This window comes from Cheilinus undulatus, linkage group 2 (assembly GCF_018320785.1).
Source record: "Cheilinus undulatus linkage group 2, ASM1832078v1, whole genome shotgun sequence".
NCBI classification, from domain to species: domain Eukaryota; kingdom Metazoa; phylum Chordata; class Actinopteri; order Labriformes; family Labridae; genus Cheilinus; species Cheilinus undulatus.
In genome coordinates, this window is record NC_054866.1 from 33,863,919 (window position 1) to 33,879,752 (window position 15,834).

Genomic DNA, 15,834 nt, shown 5'->3' on the forward strand with positions numbered 1-15,834 from the left:
ATTTAGCTAACTTTATTAGCTTCATATCAGTGTAGTAAAGGCAATCATGTTTTGTTAAAGGAGTTTGGACACCACCTTCAGATACATTTCTAGTTTGTGGGGTTGCTGAAATTCTTATTCCACCAACTAATCCCTCTTAAAATGTGGGATAAAATTGATAAAATTATCCACGACTCAAGTTGTCAGCACTTCAGTTTCATAAATGCCAAGTTTTGAATTAATGATAAATTAATATTGAGAGAATTACATCCCAAATGCAGTAAAACAGTTAACAGCATGTTTAAAACACTGTTGTTAAGGACATATATTTAATTTTGTCACTAAATTAGTACCATGAACGAAGCAACAGGTGCTGAGCATTACAGAAAATACATTTTAAAAGTTTCAACTGATTTAACTTTATTGATTTAACAAAAATGAAGCAGTATTTATTGCAGCAAATATTTATTTCAGAGTAACCACTGCTGATGCTAAAATGGTTTAGAAAGCTCTTAGAAGAATCGAGTTTTGCTATTATTATCTCCTCCAAGGAGATTATGTGATTGGGTTTGTTTATTTGTTTGTTTGTTAGTTTGTTTGTTTGGTTGTTAGCAACATAACTCAAAAAGTCATGAACAGATTTTGATGAAATTTTCAGGAAATGTCAGAAATGGCATAAGGAAGAACTGATTAGATTTTGGGACTGATCTGGATCACCATCTGGATCCAGGAATTTTTTAAAGGATTCTGTACTTTTGGGAGATAGGGCTGCGTGGTTACCACTTTACACCAGGAAATGGCGGACATGAGTAACTTATCCAAAGTTTTGGAGTTTATAGGGCTTGAAAGATGCACGCCCGGTTGAGGAGACGATTTAGAGCGTAACAGAGAGAAAGACAGCGAAATGTAGTGAGAATACTCACAATGCTGGGAAGAATAGAGGAATATTCACCCTCTGCCATGACTTTCACCTGTAGCGAAGCCAGTGCTTTGCCTCACCGTGTCTCCACCCCACCGGGGAGGGAGTAATCGGCGAATTTGATTTTGGGAGTGATCCTGATCACCGTCTGAATCCATCAATGTTTTTAAAGGATTCTTCACTATTGGGAGATAGGGCTAACGGCAGAGGTCTGCACTCTGAGTGCTTTTCTAGTTGTTACTGTATGGAAAGTTCCACCCACATACATAGCAGTAGATCCCACAGGAATAAGGTGGTATCCTCCTTATTTACAGCTTACAATACAAACAGTGTGAACATGTGATTACAAAAATATATCAATATTTACAAATTCTAGGTGAATTCCTATCGAAACAACTGCTGTTCGTAGTAAGCATCTATCTTCAGCTGCTGTACTAGAATACATGTATTCAATGTACTTCCGCATTAGCACCAGAAGTTTCACTCTTATTCAATTTTAAAGTAGCGGCCCCAGGAATAAGGTGGATAGACAGGTCTTTATCCATTATAGTGAAAATAAACTGCTCAGGTTTTTGGTTTTATTTTGCTGTACAATTTGTTTAGTTATTTATTTGAGTGATTCTGAGGCTTATCATCAAACATTAAACATTCATAACAACAGAAGCATGATGATGTAACTGTAAGGTAAATTTAGTTTTAATGAAAATCAATATGTTTTTATTAAAATAACTCCTTAAATGCCTCTCTGATTTCCAATCTTGAGATTTTTGTAAGAGAACAAGAACCAAACATGAAGTTATGACAGCTGCTTGATGATTTGAGTCTTTCTCATTTGATGGTCTTGAATGTATTTAATGCACACCACTCTGCCAGAGCATGCAAACTGAATAACAAACCACATGTAAAACACTCTATATTCATAGGGTACTGTGTTGTTAAGACAACCCATGAATATTAAAAATGCAGTGAGTTTAAACAGATGACAGAAGCTTACAATCAAATCAAGAGAGATATAAATTTGATCCTCATGCTGTTCAGAGAACTCTTACCATCTTTTTCCATCTGTATTCTTGCTCCTTTGTATCTCCAGAGCACTGTTGGTGGAGGCGAACTGGTGACGTCACAAATTATGTTGGCATTGTCTCCTTCAGTAAACTCTTGTGGTGATGGTGCATTCATGAAGGTGATTTTCTCTGTAATATAACAAGTAAAACACTTTTAAACATTTGTAAAAAAAAACAAACAAACAAACAAAAAAAAAAAAGCAAGACTCCCACATACAGACATATATATCTTTCTTTCTTTAAAAGATCAAATCCTGAATCTTATCATACCAAACAGTATGTTTTATACCTGATGATGAGGAATTTGTTACTCAGCTTCCAGCTATAAATGATAGCAAGCTCCCAGTAACCTCTGTGTTTTAAGCAAACTAAAACAGAACCAGTCTGTAGTCACAACAGCTTCTAAATGGAGCAAAATTATTTTCTTGAAGCTGCATGGCACTGAATGAATAGCTAGTTTTATTTGCGACAAGACTCCACGCCAAATTTAGAAAAAATATGTACAGTTGGTGTTAATTTAGTCTAACAAACAGGGAACTCATTTGCAGAGGAGACAAGATGATGAGGATGATTATTCTAGTTGAACGATGTTTATTTGTATAGCCCATTATCACTTTAATGTCCGAAGGAGCCTTCAGAGAGCTATCTGAGCTTCTGGTTGAACTTTACCTTACAGACCTGACTCAGAATTAAATTTTAGAGCAGCATTTTGCTGCTTAGTAAGAAATCGGTCATAAAATACCAACAATAAGATATGAGGACATTTTTAAAAATACTGTGCAACTTATGTCTTTGGCGAAGTTGTTACATTTTAATAAAAGATTTATTAAAGTCCACACATATCCACAAGGAAACAAGCACCTTTGACCCCAAATTAATCTATGCTGGGAAAGTGATGAATTAAAGCTGTTATTTCTTAAACTAAAGACAGGAACATTTTATGTTTTTATGTGCCTTACTTCTTTGACAATGATAATAAGCTTCCCTTGTTTTCTTGGTACATACTGACCAGGACAAATGCTTATCTTCTGAAACCTCAAGGTTTCGAATAAAACTGCATTCCCTTTTTTTTATTCGCACTGAAAATTGATTTCAATATACAAAATCTACATGGTTGACCACCACTAATAAGAACCCATAATAGACGCTGAATTAACAAGAAAGTTCTTTATGGAAAAGATTTCATGTCTGATGGACATTTGCTGATGCTTGGCGTTCATGGAAAATAAAAGCCATTACTCACAAGAACTGCACAACAGACAGGATCATTAAGCAGCCCTCTAATGGTCTTCCGACCGTTTATTGAACTGATGAAAAATCCATCCTCACTTGAAAAGAAAAAGAGTAATGTGTTGCCCTTGAGCAGTCAATAAAATACTGTGAGTTCAATACACAGGATTTTTTTTGTCTCTGCTCATAGTGCTCAATAACACGAGTGTTTGGAGTAAGGGGAATACTTACGGAAAATTTTCACTTTGACAGTTGCCTCTGCTTGCTGGTCTCCACTGGTAGCGACACACTTGTATGTCCCAGCATTTTCAGTGCCTGCTTTATAAAGTGTTAGGGTGGATGATGACTCATCATTACGGGTTACTGTTATGTCTGGTCGGTTTGGTTCTATCCTGTCACCGTTTGGTCCAAACCAGTCTATGTGCCTGGCATTACCTAGAACTGAGAGCACATAAGAGGTATATTGAAAAGTTATCTCAACTGTAGATATTCAACATCACCCTTACTACCCATCTCATGAGTTATGCATTAAAGTACTTTCAATGAACTTAAACGTAAAGAAAAAAAGGTTGAAAGTATGCAGTGAATCCAGGTGGTCATCAATTAGCAAGGAAATCATGATATTTAAAGGGGAAGCATGAAAACCCCCCTTTAAGAAGGTTTTTTTGCATATAAAACTGTGAATCCAGTCTACCGAACCACAAAATGTACAATAAGCTAACCCAGTCCTTTGTGCATGTTCCACCTATGTCTGAAATATGAAATGTGACAAGTTATATTCTGTGCTCTCTGTTACATCACAGTGAGACTTTGTAATAATACCTGCCCCTGACCTTGTAACTCCACCCATAGATAGCCACCCACAGCCATGGAAGCACACAGCTGTACTTGAGTCAGGACACATCAGGGTGAGAGGGAGCTCATTTGCTTTTACACACCAAGACAGACCGTTCTGAGAAAGGCTGTTTAGAGCTGGTTTATACAGGGTTAAAAACCTCTACTGGCGCTTGATCAATATCACAATCTGACCAAAGCACAGCACACGTTTTTAGAACAGGGGCTGTGTAAGAAGGTGTAAAGGTGGATAATATGTCATTGATGTATGTAAAAAACAATACCTTGCACAGCTCCAAAGTCCAAACCTTGACAGGTAAAATAGATTCACGCCACAATCATAATATGGTGTTGTTTGGATAAGTGACAGTCAAACTTCCCACATTCCACACTTGCATCTTTGAGAAAGCACCTCTCAGTGGTCTATTCATATATGAATCCTGGTTCTCCTTTCTTTGATCAATGAGTAAAATCTACTGACATCTGTGGTTATGACATTACTGATGAAGGCTTTTTGCTAATACATGTTTACTGCTTGGGTCATAGAAACCCTTCTTTATTTTTTAGTTCTGGTTTTGTTGGTTTTTGTGTTCAGACTTTCATATATAGTGTTAAGTTGCTTAAAATGTTGTAGCAGCCTTAACTTTAAATTGTGAGCTGCTTAGATCGTTGTTAACACTAAAACCACGCTTTGTGTTAACAGAGATTTTAATACCCCAGTGTTGTAAAAAAGGGGTGAAATAGAACTTTTTTGTTACTGAGGAATCTTTTGTTGTAAAGTTGTTTTTGCTTTGTGCTAGCAAGTAAACCACTGTGTTTAACCTTGAGGAACTGTGCTGCTGACTTTCTTAGGAGTAGATGGAGTTTGGGCAATATCATGCCATGTCTAGGTTTCCCTAGACTGGGGACGTGACAATTACTTTGTTGAGGAGTGCCTAATATGATCCACTGAATTTAGTATATCTGGTGTGTTTTATTCCACTTCAGTAAGTTTGGGTTTGTATATTTACGACAGTATTAAATTTGAGGAAACATTGTAAAAATGGCAGGCTGGATGCAGATGTGAAAAGTAAAACAATCAAAACAAAAACATTGGCATTAGCAAAACAGTTTGGTAAACTTACCTTCACACATGAAGAATTTGGACTCTCCAAGGCTAATTTCACCCTGATTGGGTGTGATCTGCACCTCCAGGGATACTACAATAGAAAAACAAATAGATATGTAATTCAGTTTTAGAAACTTGGACACATATCAGCTAAGGCACTGCTCATATTGTAGAAATGTATGTAAACTGTTTCAACATCTCAAGATATCCAACAACTAAAACACGGATTGGTACAGCACTTCAAAATTTAAACACACAAATACAACAAAAGTTCAAATGATAGCCTAAGTTCAGCTATGTGCTTACAGCCCTCTTTAACCAGCTATTTCTTTTCCTGTTTTTGTAGCCATAAAAACATCATTGCACATGCGTTTACAGTTTTACTGCAGTTGAAAATGCAGAGAGTGTGCAGAAATTCTGTTGAAATCAATGTACATGTACATAAAAACAGGGCCAATGCCAGTTTGGCTCTCGCAGCCATATAACCAAAAACATTGACATTTCTCTTTCCTCTTTACCCTCCAGTCTTCCTGCACTTTAAAGAGAAATAACATCCAGCAAGCACTGCAACTATTCACATTAACATTCAGCAGAACAGAGCTTGACTGCCAGTACACCTTAAAGAAAAATAGATTTAAGTTTCCTCCCAGGCTTGTTATGAAATGATGCTGTCTACATAGAATGATAAAATAATTAGCTATCAGTGCACTCGATGATAGACATTACAAAAAGAACTGATTTTTGTTATTCTACTGAGACAGAAGTGTAGCCATAAACGTTTCAATGCTTAATTAGAACAAAGCTTCATGTGTTTCCTACGGAGTCTCCCAAGGGGACAGTCAAGGGTTTCTGTGGTTGACTAAGAAGTGTGACTAAAAAGGCCCCAAATCCAACTCTATATTATGCATGAGCAACACTGCGTGAATGTGTTTACTACCATCAATGTGCACACGAACACACACACACGAACACACACACATGCACTAGAGGTCTGGGACATAGTGGGTGCATAGTGCTGTGAAGGGACATGGGGAACGAAGATGATGATATCTGTGAAGATAGAGTGAAAGAGAAGAGGTAGAAAGATTTTGTACTGCCTGCACATAAAGGGAACAGACATAAATTGATTTATTTTAGCCACATCCATCTCCTTAGAAGTCACATTCCCTCAAGTAAAAATTAAAAAGATGACCTAAATCTGGATCACAACACAGACAAAGGTCAAAGAACTCAGGCTAGAGTAATTTTACTCAGATTTCTTTAGCTTTTGATCACTTTAAAATGGTTGATTCTAGTGAATTAGAGTAAAAAATTATGAACGTATTTAACTGCCCATGTGCTCTGATTTATTAATGTAAAAAGGTTTTAAATTAGTTTGTTTTACAAGACTGGTAATAAGTCAAATTCCTTCTTTATTTGAAGATAAACTGTAAATTAACCTCTCCAAATGTGCCCATGATTAAAATTGTAGGGCTCTTACAACCACCACCACTGGAAGGAAAGCTGTGATTGGTTATTAATAGGGTTGGGGATTGCTTGGGCTTTTTATGATAACAAAACAACAAATAATAATCCATCCAGATCACCGAGAGAAAAAAAAAAAAGGAATTTTCTGAAACAGAATCTGAAATAGACACAATGAGTATCATTTTTGCACAGTAATAGCCATAATAATAGCAGTACTTGGTCCCTTCCATTTGGAGAGGCAGGGAGTCATGCTAGGGTGGTAAGATACTGAAAAGAAGCATCGAAATCCATGTTTTGATTGTCTTGATAGCATGGTATATACAGTAAATCTGACAAAAAATGTAAAACTTCTTGAGACCTTTTTAAAGACCCTCTCTATACATTTTAAGACCCTATCGCATTTAATTTCAAACCCATTACATTAAAAATAAGGTTATATATATTTAGTGCCGATATTAAGACAAAAATGTGACAACAAAGAAAAGAAAATGACAGTGGTATCATAAAAATGATGCTTTCTTGGAGACATTCAGACTAGACTAAGGGATAAGTATATGTCATGTGTGGTCATATAATATTCTGAATAACATCTCAATATTTAGTCTAAAAAATCTTCCACAGGTGTTTTGGAGTATATCTTAGGAGAAAAGCAAAGAGGAATGCTCCATCTGTGTTGCTTTCCCAGAGTCTACCTGGATCTTGCCAGGACTCTGTTGTCAGCAGTTTGGGTATCAGGTACACAAATGTGTTGAGAGTTGTATCGGGCAATGGTGTTAGTTTGGCCTTTGAATGAGTTCCACTCATGCGTAATAATCAGAAGGTTGTCCAAAATACATGCTGTAGTGTGACCAAAAAGGATAATGAACAGTATCAGGTGTTTCCTATTAATGGAAACTGAAAAGCTTTCTAAATTTAAGTATTTTAATTTGAGCATCGTCTTCTCAAGAATGTTTACAGAGCTAAGACAGGTCTATATTTATTAAAAATCAAATAAGAACAAGCCTTTTAAGATATTGCTGAGTTTGTTAACCAAATTCTCACTGCTGAAACTTGTAGCTCTGACAAAATGTGTATTTCTTTTACTAAGAGATCAAAAACAGCTATTTGTGGAATAAATGATTTTTTCATGTGTCTTTGCATGCTCTCCCTGGTCTTTTACATTGCTATTGATAGATTCTTTCCCACTCTTGGTGCAAAAGCAAAAGAGGAGTTTTATTCATTTTGTTGTTAAATAATGTTTGGCTGAGGTGATCACCAAATTAGTACCTCATTAAGTACAATGAGGTGTGTCTGTAGATATTCATTAGTAATTGGAATGGAAGGCCTTCAAGCATGCAGTGATGGTGATTTGAAACAATTTAAAGTGACTTTTTCAAGAGCTTTATGTTGGCAAATAATAAGATATGAGAATTAAAGCAGTGGCTGTGTTGATGCTGGGGACAGAATATTTATTTGCCCAATTCTGAATTCATGGCACAGCATTATATCAAGACTAATATCAAGCAGGCCTGAAGATCTCAGCACATCAGATTGGTAGTGCTTGGCTGAAACCATATGAATGGAGACTGCTGTACTTTAATTTTCACTGTCTCTGCTGTCACATCAATCTCTTTTTAGCTAATTAACAGCAATACAGATTACTATAATTGATTGGCTGCATGAAAGCTGTTCACATCTTTGGTTTAATTTTGAAATGAACCATAGTTGTTGAATTTTATCAGCAGAACTCGATGTTCAGAGTGACAGAACATAAAAACGAAGTGTCAAAATCCAGCTCAGTTTATTTTCATATAAACTACTGACTAAAATGATCACATGTTAATTTTATGGAGGAGGATTTTGTTTTAATTGGATGTGGAAATAAGGACTCTTGGTTTTCATTTAGTCTAACAAACAGGCTACTCATTTGCAGAGGAGGCATGATGATAATGATTAATCAAGTCAAGTTAAGTTTATTTGTACAGCACATTATCACATTCAGTGTTTGAAAGAGCCTTCAGCCAGAGCTATCGGAGCAGACTAGGAAAAATCCTTAAAAACTGCAAGAGGTATTAAAAAATCTGAAACCAGAATAGCAAATGATAACAGAAACACAGAAATACACTGAGGAAAGAATTATCATAATGACAGCAGAGCAGAAAGGTTAAATGAAGGTCAAATGAAACAGTCCCCATTACATAAGTCCTCAAACAGATTCAGTGTAAGTGTCTCATATTTTCTAGTCCCAAGGGGCTGCATAGGTGGAGTGGCAATAAGAAAAAGGGTAAAATGTGGAGCAGATGATGAGTCAGTGTGTAGTACAAAGCACAAATAGCTGGGTTCTCTGGTGCATTTTATACGGTCCTGGAGCGTAACAGCGTTAGCTTATTTTGCTCAGACGCTTATTCCCTTTGACATTTTTGCTGTGATGATCCACAGACGCTGCAGACACAAAAGAAACAAGACTGGGTGGTTCAGGATTTACCCTGGCTTCTGTAATGTTACAAGAAATGCACATACTGCAGAACAGTGCAGGAATATTCAAATGCTTATCCCAGCAACATGTTTGTGGGATAAATTAAAAGAAAAACTAGACATATCTTATGTTGAATATAAAGATAAACACAAAGTGACCAGTTTGGTCAGTGCACCTAGCTGAAAATAATAGTCTGATAAAACGCTCTCGCATTATATGTGCTGTGCTAACCAAATTTCATCAATTTACGTACATCAAACATTTCAAAATCCCTCTGTACACAATTCAAAACTTTACACAAGATTTTAGCTGAGAATCACTAATGCAGCACTTGAGTCTTCAGAAGACATTGCTAAACAATAAAGAAGCAGATGATATTAGGGCTAAAACTAATGATTATCGTTATAATTTGTAATCTCTGTATTTGATTATTTAAAATCTAATTTGAATAAAAGTTATTTCTATCTCTTTATTTAATAACAGAACAGTGATGTTAAAGAAAAAACGGTTGTTGTGTCCTTTAACGTTCTGAGCTGCTAAAATGTTATGAAATTTCAAAAGCACTTGAGAACAAAAAGCCAGAAACTTAATAATGGCTATCATTTTTTAACATCAAAAAGCGTTATCAATAGACCATGGACAAGGACAAAAAACACAGATGCTTAACATTTGTTTTATTCACAAATGTTAAATCAGTGCAGTTGAAAATGCTTCCAAGGAAGATATAACTGCACTACCAATTCTTGAAGCAGTTAAAATTATACCGACCACAATATGTAGTTTAAGTGAATGAAGAACTTTTACATGTAGTGCAGTAAAAAAAAACAACAAATCAATCATCAGACTCATTGCCCAGGTTCAATGAAAACTGATTAAAGCATAGTATAAAAAAGAGTAAGTGGCTGTATTTTTGTGTGTTGAGACATCAAAACTTAACTGGACCCATTCTGTGTATTGGATTAATGTCAAAAAGTCAGCCAGCCTGACTGTAAAGGCTGTCAGCATACTTCACAATGCAGCTTCTTCTAGATTAAAACCAACAATCCATAACCCTTCTCATGTCTTCCAAGAAAGCTGATGTTCACAGGGGTGAAGGTCTCACAGGGAGTTACCATCACATGTTCCTCCATCCTCACTGTCTCTCATTAAGTGTTTCATCCCTTGTTGTGTGAAATATTAGAATACAAGAACAACAACACACACCTGCACACCCTGGGAGTTTTCCAAATGAAACTGTTTTGTAGCCCAAGCACTAATTAGTTACTTGCAGATCGAAGGCACAGCCACAACTCATGATTGCAGATAGTTATGAACAAGACAGGGTAATTGCTCTGCAACCAACAGCTCACTTTTTTATACAATAAAAGGCTAACCAGCTATGTAGCTCTAGTTCCATTAATGGGAAGAAACTCTAAAAGCAGGCGGTGGCCAAATTACAAGAAGCAACTGTGTGTCCTAGAAATTTAATCTGCATGTGAATCCCTGGTGACAAATCCGTTTTAAACCCAAGTAAGGATGAGACTGCATTGGGATCTCAGCATCATAGGCTTTAAAGGAGCATGCACTGTAGATAAAAGAAAAGTACATTAAACGGAGAAGCATTTATACAGTACTTAACATATTTCTTCAAACTGCTAGACAAGCATTTTTTTTCCCTGGAATACCTACATCAAAGATCCCCTCCCACCCAGTTAAATTAATGCATTTTAGCTATGCAAGCAGAGAGTTTCCAGGGAAGGAAATGTTAGTGTGATAGTATTATCAGAAGCCCACAGAAATATCTTAACCGCAGCATAGTTTATTATTAAAATCTATGCATACATTTTTGTGTAAAAGTTTATATTCTTCTTCTGCTCTGTTGAACATCCAGCAACATCTGCAACTTTGAACTTTGATAGTCCCTGCACTGTCTGCTTGCTGCAATCAGGTCAAAATGTTAATTTGTTGAAATGTATTTGGCATTAATCATATTCCCACTGACATGAGCTTTTGTTGATGGAAAGTTACCTCAAATTTCCACAAAGTTAACTTTCATGTTGAACTTTATCATATTCACACTGACTAGACATCAGCATATCCTTGTGAACATGTTGTGCAGCAGGCTCATGTTAGCTTAAAGCTCCTCAAACTCAAACTAAATAAAAGTATAGCCTCACAAAGCTGTGATACAGCTGCAGACTCCTAGTGAGTGAACTGTTTGAGTTTCTTCTTTTCAATACTGAGGAGGTGTCAGTACTAGTGAGCAAGAAGGTAACTATAATACATAGCATTCTGCTACAGCGTCTTTTCTGATATAGCAAATGTAATAGAAAGTTCAGTCTGGATCTGCTCTTTTTGTTAAGTATCTTGAGATAGCATTTGTTATCATGTGGCACTGTATGAGTAAAGATTGACTGATGGATAGCACTGCTTCACACGATGGTTACTAAAAGATAAATGTGAAATACAGAGCTTAAATTGGACTAATTGAAAACCTATTTGTAGACATAACAAAATGCTTGTTTTAAGTCATTAAGCTACATCAAATTTGGAATTGATTCGTAAAGAACCTGTCAATTCTGTGACCTGCAATTCTAGTTATCTAGCAGTGACCTTCCAAAACTTACGGTACGCCTTAAGAGGGGAACAATTTTCAGGTTTGAAAGTACAAAGCAGGGGTAAACGATATTTGGAAAATTACCATTGCAATATTTTTCTTTCTGCAGAAGAAAATGAAAAAAGTGTTTCAGAGCATTTATTAAAACAGAGTATGAGCACACAGACGAAAATAAGCAATCATACAACTAAGCAAAAAAAAAAAAAAAAAAAACATAAACAAAGGGGCTCCATCAACACTGGTGTTAGAAAAAATTGCAATTACACTCAATAGCTAGTTAAAAGGTAACCAAATGAACTAATAAACAGAAAATCCACAAGGTGCAACATCTGCTATAACTACAATATTAACTGAAACAAAATCATTTGTGGATAGCAGGGGACACAGCATTTATGTGCAACTGAAGAATGACAACTAATAACTTTGGAATAATCCAATGTCTACTTAACAATCCCTGGCATTTTTTTCTTTTTCTGTTACCAAACTATGTTCAAGAGGCACTGGATCATTTACATGATATTATCACATGCACATTTTTAACATGATATTGAAATTTTATCTTTTAATACCACGATTATCGTCAATACCGGTATACCACGACAGCCCTACTAACTATATAGGCGGTCACAGCATGAACAAACAGTGGGACAAGATACTGCTGATAGCCTAATTACACTCTCTTTAAATCCACCTTGCTTAATCAGGCATCTACTTTGAGCATCACACTCAACTTGAAACACTTGATGTGTTTCAAGTCACGTGACTGATATTGCATATCCTGCAATGTGATTATTGTGCATGCACGCATTGAAATTGCAGTCGATCGAAATAGTGTTCAGCCCAATTTCAAGTATGACAGTTCATCAAAACTGGAAAAAGAAATTCAAAAATTTCTAAAGGATGAAGGGCCAGCAGGAAAGAGGGTGGTGCAGAAGAAGGAGCCAGGGACCAGTAATTAGCATGTCAACTGTACACACATGGGGACAAAATTATAAGCCCCCCATGAAAATGTTTTTTTTTTCTGAGTATTTCCCAAGTGCTGTTAAACAGAGTAAATACATTTTTAACAAAGCTTTTCCAAACATCCTAGTTTTATTTTGGATGCTTACATTATCTAGCTTTGCACACAGAAACAAAACTATAAAAAAAAAGAAAGAAAAAAATCTACCTGGGTCAAAACTATTAGCCACATTTAGAACTGATCTTTCATTAAGCCATAGAACAAACCACTGTTATGTAATGGTGTGTTTTAACTCCCTCTAATGCTCAAAAATCGTAAAATCAAGTTAAAACTGAGGGTTATCTTCCAACTTACACACAGTATAAAAATTGCAGAAAGGGTTTGGATAAAACATCAAGGCAAAAACACAAGAAACCAGTTTAGATTTGAGAAAAAAAAACTGTTGATGCCCACAAAGCAGGAGAAGGATATGCAAAGTTATCACAGCTTCCAAGTGTCAAGAACTGGAGTGTGAAGTATCATCAAGAAGTTCAAAGAGAGTCACACAGTCCAGAACAAGCCTGGAAGAGGTAAGAAGCTGAGACACTCATAGATGGCTTAGTCAAGACAGGAACTGTAGTCTCAAAAAAGACGATCACTAGAGCCTAGCATAGGAATGGACAGAGGTTGTAGACTAGGAAAAACCCCACTTCTGCAGAAAAGACACCTTCAAGCCAGACTGAAGTATGCTAAGGACAACCTGGAGAAAGACTATGCATACTGTATACATGTCCTTTGGTCAGATGAGACCAAACTAGAGCTCTCTGGCCATAGAGACATTGCCTATGTTTGGAGAAAGAAGAGAGGCGTATAACCCAAAGATCACTGTCCCCACAGTGAAACACAGCAGTTGGAGTATTATGCTGTTGGGATGCTTCAGTGTGTCTGGAACTGGGAATCTCATAAACGTGGACGAAATCATGAAGAAAGAAGCATACGTGAAATTTTTGAAAGAAAACCTCAAGCAGTCAGCAGTATAACTGGGTCTAGGTCATCTTTTTGTCTTCCAACACGATGACGACCAAAAACATATGAAGCTGTGGTGAAGAACTACCTCCAGAAGACCAAAGTGAACGTTGTTGACTGGCCTGCACAAAGCCCTGACTTGAACCCCATTGAAAATCTGTGGAGTGAAATTATAACCAAGGTCCATGCCAGAAGACCATCAACTCTTAGAGAGCTGGAGAGATTCACCAAAGAGGAATGGGCTGGGATTTCTCAGGAGACATGTATGAAACTTGTTGAAAACTACAACAAACAACTGCAGGCTGTTATCCACAAACAGGAGACAACTGACTATCAGCATCAGGGAGGCTAATAATTTTGACCCTGGAATCTTTCCATTTTTGTGAAATAATTTTGTGTGCAAAGTAAAATAATGCATCTAAAATAAAACTAGTATGTTAGGAAAAACTATTTTAAGAACTCTTTGCTCTGTTAAACAATACTTGGAAAATACTCAAAGAACATTTTCCAAGTGGCTTATAATTTCGCCCTCTTCTGTATGTCTGTGAACTTGCCTAAGAACTGGAGTAACATTGAGACATATGTGCAAATCTTATATTAGTTGTTTAAACACTGGACTGGAAGAATGGGAAGACAGTTAGTAATCAAGCACCCTTTCAAGTACAAAACTTGATAATACCTTTTTTAAAAACCTCTTCCAACTCAAGTTACACTTTTACACTAAAACTGATAAGGATATAAAATCCCTTCCCATCCCAAAGCAAAACTACCCCTTAGCTATAGTGCATGAAATGAAGCCAAGGATATGGATAAAAGGTCTGTTCCAAAATCTTCTGAAATACAGATGAATGACCAAAAGGAATTTTTAATCAACACACTCATGTCAAGAAGCCATCCACCAACATTAAACATGACTTACAGCTTAACCTATAAGCAGCTTTAGAGTGCATTTCACATAACTAAATTCATTCTTCAGACCTCAGAGAAGGATATAGAAACCAAAAAGGATCATTAGATTTAACAATCTCTGCCTATGCCAAACATTTATAGATGCAGAGTATGTTTGAAACCCCCAAATCAGCTGCCAAAACACAGATGAAGAATGCTTGACAGTTCCTGAATCTGAGAAGCAAATTAAGACTTAGTTACCATCGCACCATGTGTTCAGCTTGACAAATGAAATATAAGAAGAGAAGAGCAGAATTTCTCTTGAAACTTTAACCACTGAAGAAATAACAAAAAAAGAACTCCAATAATAAATCTAGTAACTGATCTGTTTTCCTGCAACTAGACAGGAAAGCTAAAGGTGGATATTGATGCAACACAAGAACTGTAACTCTGACGTTAGCGGTTCATTTGTGATGTAACACTGGCTGTAGCTGTGGGCAATGTCATATTTGGATGAAGGCTGATTGTGACTATAGTAGACAGCTTGCAGTCTCAATAATTCATGCCACTGTAGGTCATCAATAAACCCTCAGTGTTTGTAGTCTTAGAGCAATCTCATTAAATTTATACCAACACAGTAAAAATACTATTAATCAGTCACAGCTCATTCTCGGTTATAGAGTTTTGCATCGACTAAATGAAGATCACAGTGCACTGTAGCAAAAGATTTAATATTTTATGTTATCTGGTTGTAACTGGAGCTTAGAACCACAAATGATGCACCCTTCAAAATGCATACTGCTGTAGCACTTCAGGGTCATAATTACAGTTTCTACAATACAGCTGTAATGCCATGCAATATCATTGCATATATTACATTGCATGTGCATATCTGCAAAGGCCTACTGAGTGGTAGAAGTAGAGGAGAGTGATTTCTTGAATGAAAATGATGAACACTGATGTCCTGGGGCTTTAGTAATCAGTGTTTGCAGTTGGAACTCCTTAAATAGCTTCATGTAGCCTATACCAGCTCTGGTTGTATCTTGAGTTTAAATTCGCCCACAGGAATACACTGACTTTTCAACAGTTATGTTGGAAATAACTGATAAGATGTGGAGAGCAAGGGCACCATATAGATGAGAATTTACGCAAAGCTTTCCTCCAGCCATTGTGCTTATCTTAGAACAACACCCCTGGTGCTGTAGTCCGTGCTATTGGATGTTTTAGTAAGCCTCGACCCAAGCCGTGACTGGCTTCACTTCCGTGCGGGATTATACTCATTATCTACTCTGTCAGCGTAAAATATTCTCTCTCTCTTACACACACAA

At 36.6% G+C, this 15,834-nt stretch overlaps 1 protein-coding gene across 12 annotated transcripts in view; it reads right to left on the reverse strand.

The window, feature by feature from the left end:
• The window catches only part of ncam1b (neural cell adhesion molecule 1b), a 134,096-nt gene that overhangs the window by 57,139 nt on the left and 61,123 nt on the right, over window positions 1-15,834 (reverse strand). For all 12 annotated transcript variants that reach the window (XM_041813451.1, XM_041813443.1, XM_041813458.1 and 9 more), the window contains 3 exons: window positions 5,151-5,225; window positions 3,424-3,633; window positions 1,948-2,091 (listed from right to left, as the gene is read on the reverse strand). In XM_041813451.1, the coding sequence (XP_041669385.1) occupies window positions 1,948-2,091; window positions 3,424-3,633; window positions 5,151-5,225 (429 nt within the window). The remainder of the gene's footprint in view (window positions 1-1,947; window positions 2,092-3,423; window positions 3,634-5,150; window positions 5,226-15,834) is intronic.